The sequence below is a fragment of the Cupressus sempervirens genome, chromosome 11 (genome assembly GCF_028749045.1).
Source record: "Cupressus sempervirens isolate cs-2001-9-10 chromosome 11, ASM2874904v1, whole genome shotgun sequence".
Classification (NCBI taxonomy): Eukaryota; Viridiplantae; Streptophyta; class Pinopsida; order Cupressales; family Cupressaceae; genus Cupressus; species Cupressus sempervirens.
This window is the reverse complement of record NC_143128.1, coordinates 254,239,538-254,263,919: the sequence shown is the minus strand read 5'-3', so window position 1 is coordinate 254,263,919 and position 24,382 is coordinate 254,239,538. Positions and strand designations below refer to the sequence as shown.

Genomic DNA, 24,382 nt, shown 5'->3' with positions numbered 1-24,382 from the left:
TTGTGTTCGCTAAACAAGCTAGACAAACAAAGACTAATGGCACAATGAGCAACCCAGGTAGCCCAAATTCGTCTCAAGGCATGGCATGATAAGCATTTGAAGCGGACACAATTCCATCTGGGACAATTGGTGCTAAAATACAATGGGGTCAATGAGATTAAGCCCGAGAACTTCAAGGTGAAATGGCTAGGACCCCACAAAATATAGGAGGTGGACAACAACAGAGCCATTAAGTTATGGACTCTTGATGAACGGTAGATAGCAGACTCAATGAATGGCTCAAAACTCAAAATCTATCACCGACGACATGAAGGACAAGCGACCCACCAAGTAAACTAGGTAGGCGAGAATGTTTTTTTAATAATTTTAAAAATAAACTTGGAAAAAAATAATTTAAAAGAAAAGTTACAAAAAGAAAGAAAAAGAGTTCCTGGCGGACACCGCAGACACATTGTCCCTGCAGACAAGAGTCCCGCAGAATATTGCCCGCAAACACAATGTCTACGGCTTTGGTTCCTTGGGGATTATAAAACTCTGTCACTGGCATCTATCTGACCAAAATAGGCCAAGGAAAATATAAAACACAGGGATACCAGGGATAACCAATACATAGCATAGCAACTTACAAGGGATACCAAGCCAAGTATTGTCCACACGCCATCTGGAAGGACCAGTTCTAAGGAAATTCGACGATAATGTATTAAGCAAAACTAGCCATGGACAATAGTTGGAGGAGCTGCGGAGATCACACGACAGCGGGTCATACATTTCTTATTAACTGTTCTACACGGGAAAGAAACAGTAGCAACCATCGCACTAGGAAGAAGGGAAGCATACTTAAGGGTTTTGAAAACTGTGGCCACGTAGAGGAAGAGAGCTATGGTCGAAGGGATAAGAGGAAAGCACCATGGACACAAAGAAGGGGAATTGGCATCAAAAACCCTAACTGTTCTAAACATTTTTACAACATGACAAAACAAGTAACAGTCAAGGTATGCAGGGTAAAGGCAACATTAGAGGGACCAGTTGGAAGCAGACAGTTTCAACAAGGACAAAAAAACATGAGTTTTGGCTTTCGACATTCATGTTGCAAGGGACGGAACTACCTCCAACAGTAAAAAACAAAGTTCATCCCAAGCTACAAGCATCCGAGAAGGAAGTCATTTCCCACGGTGCAATGCAGTTCGAAGGCTTGAACAACAGTGAATGTAGGCGATGGTGGAAAGAGACGCCAGATACCAACCTTGTCAAGCAAATACTGAGGGCATTGGGTCATCCAGATGGCAATATTTTCCATCAGGCTGTTTGAGCAAGTATTGAGAATCATGATTGAATTGTATGAAAGACACAGTAGGATGAGCTCATTCGAATACAAAAAAAGATCCCATGACATTTTCGTTCAAAGCTCGTGATTTTCCCAGAGTTCTTGGCATTCCAAGATGTCATGTCCCCAAATTTGAATGTAATATTTAAATTTAATTAATTAATTAATTGGTCCCAGAATTTAAATAATATAATAAAAGGACGTTTAATTAGTTAGTTTAATTAATCAATATGGGCCCAAGTTAATATTTGTATTTGTGGTTCGGATTGATTTAATATATCTCGGGTCTATTTTTATTTTAGTTTCCGTTGGTATGTGTTGCCGTCGACTATCTTTGTACACCCTTGGAAAGGTTTTTCCCGATGAGTATTTAAGCACGGCTTGTAGGTAAACGTAGATAAGCATTTGGATTATTTATTTTGTACTAGGAATTCCTGTTGGGATTCTTTGTTCGCCATTTCGGAAGTGAAAGATCTTCCCTACTTGGCTTATTCGGTTTTGATGGGATTCAACCCTCACCCTATTTCGTTGCATGTAATACTTCGCTTGGATCTAGCAAATCGGAGCACCATCCTATGGCAAATATTATTCAAAGATTATACATGTTCTATCTCCATTCGTGTTTTGGTTTCCTATGATGAATTTGGGTCTTTGAGTAAGTACATGTCCAAACATTTCTATCTGCACACCATTCACTTCTCCGTGCACAAATTAGTTCATCTTTTGTGTGCCTTCATTGTCCTACTGTACGAAAACCTCCCTTTTCCCTTATTGCATCAACTGTACAGCCTTCCTCAATATTCACAGCTTCCCCCAAGTATTCCGTATGACCTTAGTACCTGCCTCACGAGTATAATTGTCACACTGTACGGACGACATCGTACAGCCAAGTCATCTTGCATCGTATAGCCTATTCCTCCATCGTACTTCATCCTACCACCCGTTCGTCTGTCCTTTTGTTGTTGGTGCACGGCCCTTCCATTATACTGTACTGCAACATCTCCCTCTACACCGTACGATATATTTCAGCCCAACCTCCTCCACCGTACGAACTCCTAACTTAATGTATGGACTATCATTTGTACCCAATCGCTCATTGTTTTGTACTCAAACACTGCTTGGGAACTTTACAGTGGTATCAAAGCTGGTGATCTTGCCAGCCTGCCAGGATGATTGAGAGATTTTGGTATTTGGATCACAGTATGGCGTCGAACAGGAATGGAGAGTGGTGGTTGAAGGCACTGCAAAAGATTGGTAAAGAACTCAACGAGGGTATTGATCTTCCATTAGATATATTGGAAGTTTGTTTGTATCAGGTGAACCAATTACCTTCAAGGTTTATACAGACAATCCTCTCTCTGATTAAGGAGGCCTTAAGTCAACTCAGGCTTTTGAGACACCCTGACAAGGATAAAAGATGGGCAGTTGCAGCATGTCTTAGCGAGGTCTTGAGAATTTCGGCTCCTAAAGCATTGTATGATGATAACACCATGATAGAGATATTGCAATTGATAGTTGACAGCTTTCAGAGTCTTATTGACTTCAGTAGTGACCCTTTTGATAGGAGATCTACAATATTGGAGAATTGTGCAAATGTCAAAGTAAGTAACCTTCTCTTAGATCTTGAATTGCAAAATTTGGTCCATGATATGTTTCATCACTTCTTTGTCACCATCAAGGAAGATCATGATACGAAGATTTCAGTTGCTATGGAGTCTTATGATTTTGTGCATTGAAGAGATGGATGAGATATCCCAACCCATCACATCTATGTTATGGGTTGTTCGTAATCTAGAATGTATCCTCTCTATAGTAGCATATAGATTGGTCAATAATGTTTTCAAACATTGTGAAGAAAAACTACTATCTCATTTGCACAAGTGGGAGAAAATGGATGACAACAATAAGGGTGATGCTTTACATGAGGAGAATGAAGGCATGATTACAGGGCTGCTCCAGGAGGATTTTCTATATCTTTCTACTACACCAACATGGGGAGAACACCAAAAAGATGAAGAGGTTGCTTGCACGGATCTTGTGAAGACATGGATAGATCAGGTTGTGCCCATCACCGAAGTTGTGCCGAAGGTTGTGCCTGTCACTAAGGCACTATCTGTTGAGGAAGTTCCTTTAGTTGCCAAAGTTGTGTCCATCATAGAAGTTGTGCCTATTGCCGAGGCTTTGTGTCTGTCACCAAAGCTATGTCCATCATCATGGTCTTGTTCGTCACTGAGGTTATATGTCCATCATCGTCGTTGTGTTTGTCACCATCGTATTCATCACCATCATGTCCATTACCGACGCCGAGTTTGTGTCCGTCGTCGAGTTTGTGTCCTTCATCGATACGAAGTCCCTCGTCAGGTTCGTATCTGTCACTGTCGTTGTGTCTATCACCATCGTGTTGGTCACCAATGTCAAGTTCGTGTCCGTCATTGAGTTTGTGTCCATTACCGTCATGTTCATCACTGACGTCGTGTTTGTGTTCCTTGTGAAGTTCATATCTGTCACCATCGTGTCCATTGACAACGAGCCCGTGTCCGTCGTCGAGTTCGTGTCCATTGTTGAGTGTCGTAGAGTTTGTGTTTGTTATTGTTGTGTCCAGCATCAACGCTGTGTTCGTGTCCCTCATCAAGTTCGTGCTTGTCACCATCGTTGTGTCTGTTGTTGTCACTGTCGCCATATCTGTCATCATCATTGTGTCTGTTGCCATGTTCGACACCACTATCGTCATCATGCTGTGTTCGTGTCCCTCATCAAGTTCGTGCTTGTCACCATCGTTGTGTCTGTTGTTGTCACTGTCGCCATATCTGTCATCATCATTGTGTCCATTGTCATCATTGCAACCGTGTCTATTGCCAAGTCCATCATGTTCATCACTGTCATTGTATCTATCAACCACGTTGTGTTTGTCATCGACGTCAAGTCTGTATCCGTCGTCAAGGGTGTATCCGTTGCTGTAGTTGTATCCATCGACGACATCATGATTGTGTCTGTCATCATTGTGTGTCTGTCATTGTGGCTGCATCGGTCGCAATAGCTACGTCTGTCGCCATTCAGACATTGCTCGTTGTCGAGGCTTTATCCATCATCGAGGCTTCAACTAAGGTTTTGCATGCCACTGAGGTTTTATGTATAGCTAAAATTTTGTTTGGTGCTGAGGTACTCTCTGGTGAGGTTTTTTTTGCCAAGGTTCCCTTTATTGAGGTACTCTTTGTTGAGGCTCCCATCATCGTGGCACCCTTCAGCGAAGCTCATGTCACCGAGGTTCTCGCAGTCGAGTCCCCCTTCGTCGACATTCTCACCACTAAAGCTCTCTTCATCAAGGTTTTATCTGTCAGGAATATAATAGTGGTTGTGTCAGTGGGTAAGTTTGTGCTAGCATCAGCGTCTATGTGCATGACTCTACACAAAGAGGTTTTTGAACATAATGACATGAAAGATTTCATCAATTTGCGTCATTGGGATCTTAGTGAAGGCCATGAAAATGTTTATATCAGAGTGGCATAGTGGATGCTTAATGGCAGTGGGGTGCAAGGGAGGTTTGATGACAATTCACTCATTTCGGCTGGGTGTTTGATTTGGGATCCTGGTGACTCAGGATATGATAATGTTTATATCAGAGTGGCATAGCCAAAGTTTGATAGCAATGTGCTACTATTGAGAATTGAAGTCATTTCACTTGTCTTGCCAGCGTGTTTGATTTGGGACCCTGGAGCTGTTGATGTTTCGTCAAATGACGGATTGCTTGAGGGCAAGCAATTTTGGGCAGTGAGGATTTGTCATGTCCTCAAATTTGAATGTAATAATTTAATTAATTAATTAATTAATTGGTCCCAGAATATAAATAATATAATAAAAGGACCTTTAATTAGTTACTTTAATTAATTAATATGGGCCCAAGTAAATATTTGTATTTGTGGTTCCGATTGATATAATATATCTCAGACCTATTTTTATTTTAGTTTCCATTGGTATGTGTTGACATCGACTATCTTTGTACACCCTCGAAAAGGTTTTCCCCAATGTGTATTTAAGCACGACTTGTAGGTAGGCATAGACAAGCATTCGGATTATTTATTTTGTACTGCGAATTCCCGTTGAGATTTTTTGTTCGCCATTTTGGAAGTAAAAGATCTTCCCTACTTGGCTTATTCGGTTTCGGTGGGATTCAACCCTCACCCTATTCCATTGCATGTGATACTTGGCTCGGATCTAGCAAATCAGAGCACCATCTTGTGGCAAATATTATTTGAAGATTATACATGTTCTATCTCCATTCGTGTTTTGGCTTCCTATGATGAATTTGGATCTCTAAGTTATTACATGTCCAGACATTTCTATCTGCACACCGTTCACTTCTCCTTGCACAAATTAGTTCATCTTTTGTGTGCCTACATTGTTCTATTGTATAATTATAACAATGTTCACAATATTCAACCATACAACCTTCCTCAATATTCACAACTTCCCAAAGTATACCTTACGACCCTAGAACTTGCCTCACAAGTATAATTGTCACACCGTACAACCGAGTATTTGGCACCGTACGGCCAAATCATCCTGCACCGTACGGCCTATTCCTCCATCGTACTTCACCCTACCACCCGTCCGTCCGTCCTCCTGTTGTTGGTGTACGACTCTTCCATAATACTGTACTTCAACATCTCCCTCTACACCATACGATCTATTTCAGCCCAACCTCCTCCATCGTACGGACTCCTAACTTCATGTACGGATTGTCATTTGTCCCCAATCGCTCATTGTTCTGTACTCAGAGACTCCTTGTGAACATTACACAGGATAGAGAGGCCGCAAGGTGGTAACCAATAATCACAAACTTTCACATGATTAGAAGGAATACTAGATTAAGCTGGTAGGTCGGGAGCTTAGGGTTGACGAATTTGATTCTGTCATAAAGGACACCAAGAGTAAAGGGCTGAGATGTGACTTTGTGAGGGATGGACCTTGGCGGTGCATCATGGATGTCATGAAGAGTCGATTGATAGGGGCAAGTTGGGCTTCTAATATTGCCCTACCACAAATTGTTTTCATGAATGAAATCTTGAATGGGATATTGTATAATTGGGCATCTGCACTCGCTGCTAGAATGGAGGAGTTTATGACTTTGCAACACCATACCTTTTACATACCCCACCATGCTATCAGGTTATTTTTAGAGGCTGCACTTCATCAAATTCTTGCTGATGTATTGGAGGTATCATCGAAAGCAAAGTTGGCACAGGGAGAACTCCATATTTTATTAGTGCCACTTAGACATGGGTGGTACGATGGCTGCCCAAAAGAGGGTGATGCAGGAATTGAGCACTGGTGACACAAAAAATGGTTGAGAAGATACTTCAGAAAGTGATGAGACTACTTCAGAAAGTGTTAGTGCTTAGGCAAGAACAAGGCGGATGTGACCCAAGCAGTGTCTCCACCCAAGTCACTGTTGACACCACCCCTATTACCCACATTGGCACTCTTGGTACCTGCCACATCCACTATTTTGATCCCACCATTCGGTCAAAGGAGACCACGGTTTGTTATGACACCACCCTCGATGATGGTTGAGACCACAATAGTCCTAAATGAGGAGACAAAGGAAAGGGAAGTAGTCCTTCCAGAGATGACCGCCGAGAGTCGGATAGCGGAAGTTGTCTCGGTTAAAACCAGCCCAGATGTAGTGGCAATGGTTCTAGCAAAAGGTGCGATGGAAATGTACTAGGAGCCAGAGGCAGATGAGAGTAGAGCACCAAAGCCTCAGGTCAGATTAGAGGTAATTTGCACAGAGGTTGTCGTCACCATTGCTTCTACCTTGTTGACTAAACCAATGAGCGTGGTGCAGTCGGCCCAACTAGAGATAGCGGATGTCCAAGTGATGGATCGGGCCAGCATGTTCTTGAGACAGCGGTTTCGACTCAATCCTATTGACGTTGGTCCTTCCATTCAGTCCCCATGACAGGAAGCGGGTTTCAGTAGAGCACCAACAACAGCACCACCAGAAGAGAAGGAGAGTTCACTGTCTGAGGATGCACCAGGGGAGGAGACTGCACTAGAACTAGAAGTTGTTGGCACAGGAAGCATGGAGGTTGATTCAGGTCAGCAGATTGAGCAAGAGGATGAGGACAAATTTTCCTATGGGTTGGATGAGGAGATATCTAGGGCATACATCAAAGCCCTAGAGAATGTGCTCGGAAGAGGTCGGGTGATTGAACATCATAGCTTGACTAGAACACGGGAACTATAGTTGATCCGAGCGTACATAAGGAGAACATGCCTTGAGTGGTTCCACTCTTGCTTTGAGGAAATATGATGGCCAGCAGTAGAGACGTCAGAGATGTTGGCAGACTGGGCTACAGAGCCTAAATTGGGACCAATCACTAGCACCATGGAGAGGCTTGCACATGACATAATAGTGGTGTATAAAGGCACCTACTATGCTCAATGGCATTAGGAGGCAAACAGAGTGGTGGCTGAGAGGTCCAAAGAGGTTGATGTGAAGGCTCGAGAGGAGCTAGCTACTCATTTGGCTAGCCAATAGGCAGCTTGGGAAGCAGAGTGAGCAATGCTCTTACAGGATAAGGAACAAAAGAGGCTAAAGGAGCTTGTGCGTAGAGGGAAGCACAAGCCATGGAGGCAACACTCTTGCTGAAGGAGGCTGTAGAGGTCAACACGAGGACTCCAAAGGATTTGTGCATCCATACAGATCAGGTCTACAAGTTGCGCCAGTTGCTGAACACTCCAGGGATGCAACCTCCCCCTTAGTCTTTGTTTTTTTGATGTATTTGTATAGTTGTCTCCTATTTTGTAAGTCCCCAAGAGACGACTTTTCTTTTGGGGGGATGATGTTGTTGGGTTATTGGGTAGTTAGACATATGGCCCATCCGAGGGAGTCACACAGTCATGACGATTCACCTTGCATCATTTCCTTATTTGAGACATTATGGTATGGAGTACATTTGTGTACGATGATCAATGAATGAATATATTATTATTATCTCTCTTTACATTTCTTGTTGAGTACTTCACTTTCTGCACACAATTAGTCTCTTTTACCCCACGAGGGTAAACATTAGTTAACTTTGTTATAGGCCTTTTCCATACATAGCTTAGCTATCATTCAGTTGCTTCTGGTTTGATAGAAAGAATGCCTTAACTTATGGTTCATTATGATTCTGTTGAGAAGTTTCTTTCCTTGAATAAGTGCTTACCTTTCATTAGTAGAGAACAAGATGTGATGTTTTAATAAGTAATGTTTACCATATAGGGTAAAATGATACTTATCGCATGTAGTATAGTAAAATAGAATGCAGAACAAATACTTTATTCATATATACAATATGTACTCCAATGCTTACAGTATGATTTTCATGATTACAATGATGTTCCAAAGTCCCTTCCAGACAGTGTACATATACTTTCCCGAAGGGGTGACTAAACCTTCACATGTCCTTTCGGATACAATTCTACCCATCGGCTACAATAAAATTTACCAACAACATCATCCCCCCCAAAAAGTAAAGTCATCTTCGGATGACAATTACTAAATCATCGAGACAAATTAACAAAATGGAATTCATTAACTGTGACTAACTATAACTGGATAGATCTTTTTCCTTCACATCACATTCACATTTCTCCCGTGCTTGCACCAAACTGGTCTCCAAAAACACGTCGCATTTGTAGCCTTCTTCGCTTCCAACTCCTGGGTACACTGAGCCAAGTGTCACTCTACTGCCTCCAATTGGATGGTCAGCTCCTTCCGAGTTCTCTATGCATCCACCAAGACGGCCTCAAGTCCAACACCTACTCTGAGTGCCGCAAAGTGTAGCACCCCTCTCAAAGGCTTCTCCAGTGCCCTCTCCACCTCTGGCATACAAACACTCCATGCTTGTAACAGCTCTAGGTCTCATCAAACTCACACAAAAGTCCATGGAACACGCCATTTTTGTTATTTTCTTTTGACCCCACACTCTTTCTGCCAACCACTTAGGTTTTCATCATTACTTGTTTATGTCTTTCCCTACATTATTCATTATGAACTGTTTTGATTTGTTGTCGTTTTTTTTTAGAGCCTCCTATCACCCTTCTTCTGTGTCCTTACAGTGGTCTATTCGATCTACTTTCCCTGCTTACATTCGATTTCTCCTAGACTAGGTAAGAAAACTTGCATGTAATTACATTGCTGAAATTAGAATCAGAAATATGATTTGAGCAGTAAGTACAGCTACTTTTCTTAACTAGGAATTTATTTTATATCTTTTGTATATTTTGACAATCACTGATATTCTTAAATGAGCCATTGACTTACAGAAGGTATGTTCATCTTATAATATTTACATCCAATATCTCATGTTACAACCAGGAGTGGAATGTCATGCATATATAGCAGAAAATTGTAATTGTAGTCTCATAACTAATCTCTTGGATAGTATTGATATGCACATTCTGTATTCCAGGTGAGAAATGTAACATTTTTTTGTTTCTTTCGTAGAGGTTTCTGAAGATCAGCCCTTTAGTACACTCTTTGCCACATTCTAATTTTGAATACTCTTTCCAGGTTGAAAAAAATAATTGCATCCTTACGTGCAGGAGCAGAATATGCTGATATACCACTTCAAAAATGCATCCTTCTGTCAGGATGCCAAGCAGGAGTATGTGCAGCTGAGCGCATTGGAATGCCTTGCATTGTCATTCGGAGCAGGTAATAACTATTTCTGTGTAGTAAATAGATACATTTGTCTATGAAAAGGTGCAGTAACTATACGATATAGGTCTCTATGTTGTGTATATATACAATAGTTTGCATTTAACTGTACTGAAAATTTCTGTAGAACTTTAAATGTGTGTATTCTTGAACTAGCACCATATCACATAGGCAGAAATAGTGAATGTAAGTGCACAAAATAGAATACAGCGCTTTATGTTGATGTTTTGTCCAAAAATAGAAGATAAACAACAATAAAGGACAAAAGATACAAAAGACACAACAAGTTTATCCTAGGAAAACCCTCCAACTAGAAGGAAAAATGCAGCCACACCAGTAAAATTTATATTTTACTAAAGAAATGTTCCAATGTACAATGTTTTTCACTTGATGTGATATATATAACAAATAGAGAGAATCTTCATATTACACCTGAAGGTCTCTTCAAATTCCTCAAAACACGACTCTTCATATTCCAAATGCATGCCACTATGCATGATGTATGACACGTCTTTATATTTAACATTATCTAAGTTATTATCACCAACGTCTTCTTCTACTGAAGATGACCTGAAAGGTTATAATGATCATATTTCTAAAAATTGGAGATAAAGATTTGTATTGCGGCTACAATCGTCAACACTCCCTTTTAAGGAGAGGAGAGAGAGAGAGAGAGAGAGAGAGAGAGAGAGAGAGAGAGAGAGATCTTTAGCATAGTAGTCATAGATAGCTGCAACAAAAAATGTCAATGACAAATTGTGAGCAGATAGATATTCATAAAAAACATGTTCTCTCAGCATAACATAATTCATTTAATCACCGAACATGAAGGATTTGCAAGAACCACAACCAACTTTCATCATGGACTTTCTCAGCGTGATGTTGTCATGGAATCTCTCACCATGAGAAGCTTGTAAGTCTCTTACATCACAGACTCTCTCAACGTGATGTTGTTGTGGAATCCCTCAACATGAGAAGTTTGCAAGGCTCTGACATCATGTACCCTCTCAACGTGATTTTGTCATGGAATCTCTCAACATGACAAGCCTGCAAGGCTTTTACATCACAGACTTTGTCAACGAGATGTTGTCATGGAATCTCTCAACATAACAAGCCTATAAGGCCCACAACTAGCTTACATTATGCACTTTCTCAACGTGATGTTGTCTCATGGAATCTCTCGACATGATATCTAGCTCCCATCACAAAATCTCTCAACATGATGACATCTTAGACTCTCTCTACATGATGTTCACTATGATTTACCTCATAAGTGAAAGAGTTTTCATAGTTGTTCGTACAACTTTATTAATTTCACATGAATAAGAACTCATAATCAACAAAAAAAGAAATCACAGTTTAGACTCTTTTCCAACAAGAGTCTCAATTTCTACAATACCAAAACATTAGCATGTATAAGAATGGTGGGGATTCTAGAAAGATTCCCTCTCAACAGAAACAACTTTGATCATCATAAGAAGATAACTGATGAAACCTCGCTCTAAAGCTAAAACATCTCCCTCTCAATACATATCATCAAAGCAACCTTCTTATATGATCTCTCCTACAACCAAGAGAGATTAATTAATAACTCATAAAATCAACTTATTGTATAGATATCAATTTTAAAACAAACCACTATTCCCAATGTTATAAAAACAAGTATCACAAAATACTTATCTCCTTGTTTAGTTTCCTTGGTCCTTTAGTCATAGTAAGCCCTAGTTTGCATATTGTGAAACAGTGCCTCTAAACTTGTAATAACCAACTTTCATAACCCTTAGTTTCCCTCATATTTTAACAATCAAAATAAACTATCGACATAGTTACATGAATGGGATTAACATTTATAACAGATTAATTGATTCTCGTGAAATACCTGAATTAGCAAATGGAGATTTTCTTCCTTTATTTAATTACAATGAAATTTAAGTTGTACGAAAGAGAGATCATTAACTAACTAATACATTTAACTATCACTTCATATAACTAAAAGGAGTAAATGTAACTTCATAAATATATAAATACATATCTTGCTGAACTTGAAATGAATCGCAAAAGGAAATTCAAATACTCGTTGAATCATAACAGGCTAAGAATGCAAACCCGTTCTATCTTGTGCAAGTCTTGGCATTGGTGGAGAGGAGAAGCATTGTTAGAGGCTTAACCACCTAACCATGGACCTAATGTATCCCCCTCTCCCTCTCAACTGAGAATAACCCTACCCTGTACGGGATAAGGCACAAGAACACCATCTTGTCCTGCCACCTGAGCATCCTAGTGTTAGAGTATCAACTAGACAAACAGTTAGACCGTGGAATCCCTCCTATCACCATATCCATTCGACTAGTAGTTCCTAACCTCTAGTGATTACAACAAAACCACTTGCCACTACTCCTATCCTGGCCAAAGATTATACATGGACACTGTGTGCTCGATCACCTTATTGATTTCCAAAACCACAGATTGAAAATCCAAGAGCTTTGCCAATTCTCTGACAGGATTACTCAATCAATTTTGGCCAACAAACGGGAATAACCTCTTGATTTAATTCCCTTGCACTTTAGGCTTTGCTAAACTTAGGCGGGTGAACCTTCACCTTAAACCCTAATCACTTGCTTCAAAGCTTTTCTATAGCGAATTTAAACTTTGTGAGTTATAAGTTGGCAAAATCTTTAAAAAATAAAAGTTGAGTGATTGCTTTGAGATATGTACTTGTGAAATGAATATTATTTAAATGGGAGGAATAATATTTTATGAATTATGGATGGTAGAATATTGAACTTCAAGACCTTGTGTAAAGTTTCTGCAAATTTTGAACAACCAAATTGATATAATGCCTTTCTATACTTGCTAAAGATGATCTTGAATATATCAGACCTGTATAAGAAGTGTTATCTGGAGTATAATAATTATTTTGCAAAATGTTTTATACTTGCTACAAATCGGATAGGGCAGTAATGCTAAAGGAGGAAACCATATAATTTTCGTGTGTCCTTTATCCACATTATTAACTCTTATTTATAAGGTGTAATGTCCCTATTTCCTAGATCAATTTTTATAATAAAGTTAATATAAGATAAATAAATCAATAAATATAATTTATAATTATGATTGGATGGATAGAGTAAAATAAACAAATATTAATTATATATATCATTTATTTTGATCCTATATCAAATGGATATAATATTATATCGATTGATAAAACATTAAATAAAAAGAAATAATAATAATAATAAAATATATAATAATAAAAATAATAATTTATTAAAATTAGGACAATACAATACGAGAGTACAAATGAATATAATATAATAAGAAAATTAAAGTGATAATAATAGTAATATGATATATTATAATTAACTAATATTATCATTGTGTATATTAATTAAAATAATCATAATAAATTAAATAGTTAATTTTAAATAATTATAATAATGAAATATTCTCACTATTACGATAATGATAATAATAAATCTAAGATAATAATTAAAACATTAATAAATAACAATCGATGCCCATTATAATTGTTTTAAAACAATATCATATACCTCGAAATCGATAATCATTAAGGAAAAAAAATGAAATTAAACATTATCAAATTAATAACAATTAGCGGCAATCGCAGGTATGAAAGCGGACGACGTTTGGCAAGATTATTGTTTCATCCTATTAATACAGGATATCAATGAAGGACAAAGAAGGCATAGAGGCAGTGGAAGAAGAGACAAAAGATGTCCACAGAAGTAATCGCAGGCGACACCTTACATAAGGCAGCTAAACGGCATGATAAGTATTCTCAGCAGTGTATAATATAATATCATATCTGCATCCAATCTGAAGTTAATATAGTGCATTAAATCACAGTCTTATCTGAAGGTCGTTAAATCCGTCTTGGTATTAAAATTTCAAATAGTTCACACCAGACACAGCCAGCATTATCATTGCAAGCATATAGTTGAGTATCAGAGACGACAATCAGATCACTGTAGCAGGATTACATCAGACTTAAAATATAATCAGTGCCCCATCAGAAACAGCAAGATATACATATAAATATATCAATTGTTTGCAGAATCAATTTGGGATATTTGTCATTGTATGTGCCAGAATTTATATAACAGATATCTTAATTGCCATTATCTGTTGCCCTTATGGAACTGACATTGTCATTTTCAAATCATTGTAATTAGACATTGTTTAGTAAATGTATTTATAAATAGGGGACATTACATAAGGCAATCAAGAGGCATGTCCTTAGAAAGGACATGACTCTTACCAAGTCGGCCCTCTATAAAATTTATCTTGCCAAAATCAACGTCTAAAGGAAATTATGATTAGTTAGTAAATGTACTAACTATACTATGCAAAATAGAACATAAGAAGTGCCCCATTAAAGACGCCGATTAGGTCATATAAATAATGTATTTAAGAGACCAATCCTTTCTAAGGATCTCCATACTTTACTAGATCTGATGATCTGTAATTCGGACCGGTCATGATTATAAGAGTCATATGGAATTAACACTCCCTCTTAACTTGATAATCATATTGACTAATAAAATTTCTAGCACCATCAATCAAGATGAATAGGCATAGATTGATACTCTATATCTAGATGAATCTTGTAAGCATGTGGTATTATTGAACACATGATATTATCTCATATTACTATCCCTATCATATGACTTATCAGTTATACTAGTGATAACAGTATTGCATGGAATGCAACATACAGGATAGAATTCGGAGAATGATTAAATTCTTCCTTTATCCAAGTTGTGACTCATAGGCATAGAAATGTCTACATTACAATATGATGTTGAACTCATCCAGATTTGACAGTACTTCTCTACTATTCAACACATTATCTAAAAGATCGTCACCTCTTAGATAATAAATACAAATGGTGAATCCCATAATAGTCAATAGCCTGATAATAATAATTTTAATTCAAAATTATTTCATTAATAATTAAAGAATACAAATGTATTATAATTCAAGCATACCAAGTTTTTTCTTGAAGTGATCTATCTTCACGAAAGAGAGAGGTTTGGGTAAGAGTATTTGTTGTCTGATTTGAGTGCAAATGTATTTTAATTTTACAGTATTCCTGTCTACCATATCTCTTACATAATGGTCAGGAATTTCAATATGCTTGGACCTATCATGAAAAATCGGATTCACAGAAAGCTTGATGGAACTTTGATTATCACAATGAATAATAGTAGGATTCGTGGGTTCACCAAATAATCCAACAAGTAACTTTCTAAGCCAAATTGCTTCTTGAGAGGCCATTGCTACGACAATGTATTCAACTTCTGTGGAACTCTGTGCTACTGATGCCTGCTTTTTGCATATCCAAGATATTATCGTTGAGCCTAAACTGAAACATCTTGAAGTGCTTTTTCTATCAATAACACTTCCAGCCCAATCTGAGTTTGTGTACCCATGTATGTCCAAATCAACTTTCTCATACTTGAGCCCAAGGTTAAAAGTGCCTTGTAAGTATCTCATGATGTATTTGACTGCAACTAGGTGAATCTCCTTTGGCTCACACATAAACTAATTTAAAGCATTAACAACATAACAAATATCAGGTCTTGTATTTGTCAAGTACATAAGAGACCCAATCATCTGTCTATAAAGTGTAGAATCTATACAGGGTGATTTTGTTGTTGCTTCCTTAAGTTTATGTAAATTAGCCTCCATAGGACAAGACATAGGTCTACAGTTCCACATCCCATATCTCTTCAAGATGTCTAATGTATACTTTCCTTGATTAAGTATGATGTTGTCAGAGTTTTGCCATACTTCTAGTCCTAGGAAGTAATGAAGGAGTCTTAAATCTTTCATCTCAAATTTTTTGATTTGATCTTTCTTGCATTGATCTATAAGATGATCATCACCTATTATTAGTAAATCATCAACATATACTATCAAAATTATCATATCATCTTTATCCTTTTTATAATAGAGATTTGGATCAGCTTCATTCTTGGAGAATCGTAAATTGGAGAGATACTTATCAATTCTTTCACACCATGTCCTTGGAGCCTGTTTAAGCCCATATAGAGTTTTCTTGAGCCTGCGAACAAAGACTTTAAGGTTATGAGTTTCAAATCCTTCAGTTTGTTCCAAATATACCTCTTCTGTAATTTTTCCATTCAGAAATGTTGTTGTCACATCCATCTGATGTACTTTCCATCCCTTCGATGTTGCAATAGCTATGATTGCCCTTACAGAAGTGTATCTGGCAATTGGAGCAAAGGTTTTTTCATAATCAGTTCCCTCCTTTCGAGAGAATCCCTTGGCTACAAATTTGGTTTTATATTTTTCAATGCTACCATTAGCAACATGCTTGATTTTAAATATCGACTTGGAAGAAACAACAAATTTTCCTTTAGGCCTTGGAACAATTTCCCAAACATCAAGATTAAGATTTTGAATTTCATCTTCAATTTCTTCAATATTCTCTCTCTGAAACTCAGATTCATAATTTTCTTCAAAACTAGGTATATGTGTAGGATCTTCAAAACTAAGGGCTCTTTTGAATGCTAAATCTTCTTCAAATATTACATCTCTACTAAGTTCAATGCTTTTCTAACCAAGTATAAAAACTCTATATGCCTTAGCTGTTTCACTATATCCGACAAAAATACCTTTCCTCCCGAAGAGTTCCAACTTAGTTCTCTTTTCTTTTGGAATATTTATGTATACTAGGCCCCCAAATATCCTAAGATGGCTTATATTTGGTTTAACTTTAGAAAAGACTTCTTCAGGAGTTTTATCTCTAAGGTGGGAGTGAGGACTTCTATTTTGAATATAGATAGCAGTACAAGAGGCTTCTGCCTAGAGATAATATTCTCAATTTTGATCAAATATCATAGCTCTTGTTGCTTCTATAATTGTTCTATTCTTCCTTTTTGCTACCCCATTTTGCTGTGGGTTATAAGGAACAATATACTCCCTCTGAATTCCTGCTTCTTTACAAAAATCTTTAAACAAGTCTGAAGTACATTCCCCTCCATTATCAGTCCTAAGAGTTTTAATTTTGTGTCCTGATAAGTTTTCAATTAAGTTTTTGAATTCTTTAAATCTCTTAAGGATTTCTTCTGATTCTTTACATTTTAAGATGTAAATCCATGTTTTCCTAGAGAAATCATCTATAAAAAGTATTAGTACCAAAATCCTCCAAGAGAAGGAACAAACATAGGTCCACATGAATCTGAGTGGATTAATTCCAAAGCATTGTTAGTTTTTCTAGTGCTATCATGAAATTGAATTTTGGTGTTCTTATCTAGAGCGCATCCTTTGCATATGCTTGAATTATCTTTATTCAACTTAGGTAAACCAGTAACCATCTTCTCCATAGTTGATAAGGCTTTGAAGTTTAGATGTCCTAACCTTTTATGCACATTTCGTTTATATCAACAATTTCATGAATTAAGGCTTGAATAGGTTTTATGTTTAATTCATACAAGTATCCATTTTTTTGACCAATCAACTTTGATTTCTTAAATGAATAGTTCTTAGACCCGGTCATTACTTTACCATCCATGAATACAACATTATGTCCATAGAGTACTCTTTTGAGATGGAGAGAAATACCCAACTTCAATTTCAAGGTGTAATTCCTAATTCCTTCGACTGAATGATAGGAATTATCACCCATGGTAACTTCGCCATTAACTTCTTCTGATATTAAGTCTAATAGTTCTTTGTATCTTGTAATGTGTTGAGATGATCCACTATCAATTACCCATGTTATGCTTGATATTTCATTTGATAGTGCAGAATAAATTACCTGTTTCTCAGGATCATAGTTTTCTTCCTTCCTAGTAACGTTTGTACAATTTACTTATTGCTTTGTATTCTCAGGGCAATTAGATCTATAGTGTTCAAATTTTTCACATTTGAAGCATTTTATTTTGAATAAATCTTTCTTAAGTTTGTCATTTCTTTGATTACCCTTCTTCTTGAGGTGCTTCTTCTTATCTTTATAGGAATTTGTGTTGATTTTCTTCATCTTCAGTTTTTTATTTTCCTCCTTTCTTAAGTTTCTTAGATTATTCTTGAAAGCGATCGCCTTTAAGTCTATTGAAGTCTGGAAGATTGTCTCTAGCACTTACTCCTTGAGAGAATGTTTCCCCATGAATCTGGTAACCCATCTATAGCCATAAGTGTTAGCTCTTTGTCTTCAATTATGGTCCCTATATTTGCAAGTTCATCTCTTACGCTAGATAAGCCTAGGTAACAAACAAAGGTCCACATAAATTTGAGTGGACTAATTCCAAAACATTGTTAGTTTTTCTAGTGCTATCGTGAAATGGACTTTTGGTGTTCTTACCTAGAGCGCATCGTTTGCATATGCTTGAATTATCTTTATTCAACTTAGATAAACCAGTAACCATCTTCTCCATAGTTGATAAGGTTTTGAAGTTTAGATGTCCTAACCTTCTATGCCACATTTCCTTTATATCAATAGCTTCATGAATTAAGGCTTGAATAGGTTCTATGTTTAATTCATAAAAGTATCCCTTTCTTTGACCAATCAACTTTGACCAATCAACTTTGATTTCTTAAATGAATAGTTCTTAGACCAGGTCATTACTTTATCGTCCACGAATGCAACATTATGTCTATAATCTTTGTGTTGTAATAGAGATTGGATTCCTCATTATTCCTGGTACACAGAGTGCTCTTTTGAGATGGAGAGAAATACCCAAGTTCAATTTCATGGTGCAGTTCCCAATTCCTTTGACTGAATGATTGGAATTATCATCTATGGTAACTTCGCCATTAACTTCTTCTGATATTGAGTCTAATACTTCTTTGTATCTTGTAATGTGTCGAGATGATCCACTATCAATTACCTATATTGTGTTTGATACTTCATTTGATAATGTAGAATACAATACACATTTCTCAGGATCATAGTTTTCTTCTTTCCTAGTAACATTTGTACAATTTACTTGTTTCTTTGTATTCTCAGGGCAATTAGATCTTTAGTGTCCAAATTTTTCACATTTGAAGCATTTTATTTTGAATAAAGTTTTCTTATGTTTGTCATTTCTTTGATTACCCGTCTTCTTGAAGTGATTCTTCTTACCTTTATAGGAATTTGTGTTGAGAACATGAAGTTCTTCATCTTCAGTTTTCAATTTTCCTCCTTTCCTAAGTTTCCTAGGTTCTTCTTGAAGGCAATCTCCTTTAAGTCTATTGAAGTCTGGAAGATTGTCTCTAGTACTTACTCTTTGAGAGAATGTTTCCTATGAATCTAATAACCCATCTATAGCCATAAGTGTTAGCTCTTTGTCTTCAATTATAGTCCCTATACTTGCAAGTTCATCTCTTACACTAGCCACTGTTAGGAAGTATGAATTCATAGATTCTCCTTTCTTTATCTGTATATGATTAAGTTGGATTTTTAATGCAAGGGTTCTAGTCGCATTGTTAACCTCATATGCATTTAATAATGCATTCATCATATTAAATGCTATCTGATGTTTCATTAGCATAGGTACTATTTCATTTTTAACCTCATCTAATATGATTTGCATGGCTTTCCTGTTTACTTTAATCCAAATAGTTTTATGAGGATCGGCATCAGGTCGCTTGAATTCTTTATCAACAAACTATATTACATCATTGTCTTCAACAATCATCATAATTTTGAATTTCCACACAATGAAGTGTTCTTTTCCATCAAACCTATCTTCGGGTTTGATTGTGCTAGCCATTGAAGGTAGAAGGAGTTGCTAGATATTTTAAATTTGATTCTCAATTTGCAGAGCGTAGGTTCGACTATCAGAGCTCTGATACCATGTAAAGTTTCTGCGAATTCTGAACAACCAAACTAATATAACACCTTTCTGTACTTGCTGAAGATAGATAGATAGATAAAAATTTAACGTCCGCGAGGCTAAAAATAGCCTATGGGACAGCAAGACAACTTAACCAGACTTAAGTAGCTCCGTTCGTTTCTTGTATAGGATGATGATGAGCCCACCCAATCGCTCAATGTACTCTTCATTGAATAGGTTATGCCAAGAACTGTCACATATAGTATCCGCAAATTTATCTCTACTGCCCTTGTAGGCCTCACATTCTAAAATAAAGTGTTGTTCAGTTTCCACTTTCCCAGAATTGCAGAATCTGCAAATTCTCTCTTTCCAAGCCTCCTCTGGCCTCTTCCAACTCTTCCAGCGCCCGGTCTCACAACGAAGTTGGTGAGAGTCAATTCTCAGTTGAGCAATAAGAATTTTAGCCCTCCAAGAAATGTTGGCTCCTATGTACGCTTTTTGGAGTTGATCACAAGTGGGGTTGAACTCATTTATATAATATATTTTTTTCCTCCTGATCTCACTTCCCCAATTTCTCTTGTAGAATTTCTCCATAACAAAGACCTTTGTTTCTTTATTATTGGTGGATCACATATTGAATTGAATATTCCATTTACTCATCCATTTGATGTTCTGTTGCATCCATGTCCTTTTTCACTTACATAGTGTATCACTAAAGACAACTTTAGGCCATTTATCCTCTTCCATTTTTTCGATTCTTTTTAGATAGCTTAAAAGGTGAACCATAGCAAGTGCCTCGATAAGAGCAACCCCCATTTCACTTAGCATGATATCATATGGAACAGTGCTTTTGATTTTAAACTTGCTTGTGATCAAATGCTTTTGGATTCCTTCAATTTGTTTCCATTGTGCTATTGTAGTGTTGTTGGCCCATAATTCACACCCATAAAGAACAACTAGCAGCACAAGAAGACCGAATAAGGTTTGAATAGTTTTCCAATCCCACAACTCCACTTCACGGCACCTGTTCTGAAGAGCATAAAAAGCCTTCCACCCACCTAATGTCCTTTTATGCCTGCAACTAGACCAGCTTAGTTTTTTGTTGAAATCGATGCCAAGGTATTTATACTCCGCAACTTCTTCAAGAACACTTCCGTTGTAATAAAACTCATGTTGATGTTGTTTTTGAAGATGATCTTGAATATATTAGACCTGTATAAGAAGTGTTATCTTGACTATAATAATTATTCTGCAAAATGTTTTATACTTGCTACAAATCGGATAGGGCAGTAATGCTAAAGGAGTAGACCATATAATTTTCGTGTGTCCTTTATCCACATTATTAACCCTTATTTATAAGGCAGTCAAGAGGCATGTCCTTAGAAAGGACATGACTCTTACCAAGTCGGCCCTCTGTAAACGCTCAATTTATCTTGCCAAGATTGGCGTATAAAGGAGATTATGATTAGTTAGTAAATGTACTAACTATACTATGCAAAATAGAACATAATAAGTGCTCCATTAAAGATGTCCATTAGGTCATATAAATAATGTATTTAAGAGACCGATCCTTTCTAAGGATCTCAATACTTTACTAGATCTGATGATCTGTAATTCAGACCAGTCATGATTATCAGAGTTATATGGAATTAACTCGCTCCTTGAATATTAACCCACTTTTACAACATAAATTGCAGACCAGTCCCTTATCCGACATTGGGAAAATAGAGTCAAACTTTCTCCAAACCCTTATATACAACCCTGAGAGATAGTGCTTATACCATCTACTACTTTATAGATTGAAGCTTCAATTGGCAACACAAATCTTAGTCTAGTTGAATTTAATTTCTTTGGGAAAACCAACTAGACAAAATTCACATAATATTTTCATATGCAAATCTGATAATCAAAGACTTGTATTGAAAATAACCTTTTAAGCCATTAGTAGTAATTGATTTTAAAATCAAATATCACAGGGGATAAATCTGAACAAAGTAGTTAAACTTTGATTTTCAAGATGAATAAAGATAACATGGCTCTTGCATTAAATTAGAAAAATGAATACAAATAGTTTGTGCTTCATTTACAATATTTAGTCTACCAAGATTACGTAAACATCTACTCCTTTTCTCTTTTTATCTATTGTGCTTCTTTTTATTGCTTATTTGTTCTTCCTTCTTCCCTTATTTCATTTATCCTTCTTTATTTTGGTGGATGTGACTTTTCAAATGAAAAGTCATATTATATTATACTTTCTTATTAATTTAATTGCACCTTATGATAATATTAACCAATTGACTTTGTTAGCCAAACGATATACACAACAATTAATAATCAATTTTGCATTCGATAGTTTATTATATGTTATTAAACCCAACAATGGTGGATTCAGGCCTTTGAGTGGAATAAATAATCAAGTCGAGTGATGCAAAATTCACCGGCTCCTGATTTAGTTCTATATACATGGATCAAGTCTCGTTGGATGCATTCCAAGTGTAACATTCTGAAGTTGTCACTCTATGCATATGGCGACTTACTCTTATTCTATAACAACGTTCATAGCCCTACCACTTCTGTTGGTGTAGTCATTTTGAATGGTGCCCTATATCTATCACAATATTGCCGCATATTGCCCTAGTGTAGAAGAAAATCCATTCGAGCGTCCATGATAAGAACAAACAAAATGTTCACAAGTTCCTTTCATGGAAATGCTTTTGTACCTCTCAGGCCTGACTAACTGTGGTCGTGGTCTCCAATTTTGCCACTTTTCAAATCATTTAAACCCAAGAGTTAGATCAGGATATTTGAAAACATTCAATTGACTGCATATGTGGACAATACCGAAACCATTTGAATGAATCGTACCACATGATTTTCCTTCTTGTGTTGCCATGAACTTCTTTCTTGGTGTTTCGAACAGATTAGGCTTTTATCGTTTTTTTCCATAAATCTTGATCCTTATGTGCATTTGACTCCCAAGAAGTGAATGGGAAGGTTGAGTGATGTGATAGAGTCATAGTAGAACTAGAATTGTGAACTAATTGTTGTAGACGCTCTAGTTGCTAAGAGATGAGAGAATATCGTAAAGAGGTTGTCGAAGTGTGTTCGATGAAAATATAGACGGAAGCCATCAATACTGGAAGAGCAAGTACAAGAGAGTGATTGAGATATACATTAGTATTTTTCTTGTGTGAAGACAACATCCTTGAGGTTCTCTTCCGCTCCTTGCCATAATGGGAGTATGGGTTGTTCAGAAGCGTTATGCTAATCCACTCAAGGTTTTAGTGAGGACTTTCGATCGAATCACTTCAAAAATCCATTGCGGGCTTAACACTTGAATTGAAGCCAAAGAACAAGTTTCCACCTAAAGCCCAATTGTGATCCCAAATCTGACCGTCTGTCGTTTGCAAAGCAAAGTTACCCAACTGTGCATGTGCAGATTTGTAATGTCCTCGTTTTGGCTGAAATCATTTTGCATGCCGGATCAGTCTATCACAGACTCTCGTAGACAGGTGGTTGTGATGAGTCATTTTGGCATTTATTTGGCGATTGGATGGCTCATTATGCTCTTGGAGATATTATTTTATTTATATTTTATCATCATTTTTATACGGGGCCTACATGTTATAATTCTAAGTTGAGTTGCACTTTTTTTTTATAAAGTTATTTAGTATAAAAGTGCATTATAATGGGATTTTATAATGGATGTTTCTAGAAGTTCTTAGTAACTTCTTAGGAGAGTAGATAAATAGAGGGCTTGGGCTCCCATTTGGTGGACGGGATTTGGTAACTCAACTACATCTTCTATGAGCATTTGTGGAGCTTGATAGTCTGCAAATATTCAGCATAATCCTTGAGAACAATACCTCTTAAGAGATTGCATAACTGAGGAAGTAAAAGACCTTCTGAACGGTTGCACTTTGGAAGTGGTATTCAGCCATTTCAAGTTGAGCTTAATTTGTATACTTAGACTACCTGAGGGTTTGAGTTTTAAAAAGCAGTCTGAAAAAACAGACCCGAAAAAGTAGTTCGAAAAAGTAGTCCAAAAAAGCAAATCTAAAAAAAGCAAGTGAAAAAGCAAAATAGAAAAAGGCAAAGCAAAAAGACAGCATTGGAGAAAATTATTACAGCCATCTACAACCAGGTTCCTTTGTTAGCATTGCATTTTAGGTGTTATAAGTTTCAGCTGTAGGTGTGCATTATACCAACATTATCATTTTTGTAATTCATGTAAATGCCAAAAGTCTTGGCCATATTTCATAAGCATTGCATTAGAAATTTCATTGCAATTAAGGAGATAATAGTTGTTGGTGTCATTTGAGCAATTCAATATCATTATTTATCAGCTAGTTAGTTTGCATACGAACTGTTTGTAAAAATGCTAGTTGGCTGTAGGTGTTCATTTCTCATGTTTAGATCATATATATGCATTGTATATTGCCAAAATTAGTTGCACATTCATGTTAGGTCATTGTTTAGTCAATTTAGAGTCTACTTGCAAGCATTTTATTGATGCTAAGTGAAGGAAAGAGCCATAAAAGC

The 24,382-nt window shown here is 36.9% G+C and overlaps 1 protein-coding gene across 2 annotated transcripts in view; it reads left to right on the top strand.

Moving 5' to 3' along the window:
- Positions 1-24,382, top strand: part of LOC149529116 (CBBY-like protein) — a 223,412-nt gene that overhangs the window by 133,926 nt on the left and 65,104 nt on the right. Inside the window, exon 10 of one of the 2 annotated variants that reach the window (XR_016358876.1) lies at positions 9,917-10,028. Coding sequence is in view for 1 of the 2 variants with exons in the window: in XM_089810563.1 (XP_089666689.1) it covers positions 9,885-10,028 (144 nt within the window). In the remaining variant the exon portion in view is untranslated. Of the gene's footprint in view, positions 1-9,884; positions 10,029-24,382 lie in introns of both variants that reach the window. The other variant, XM_089810563.1, reaches the window with a different exon arrangement.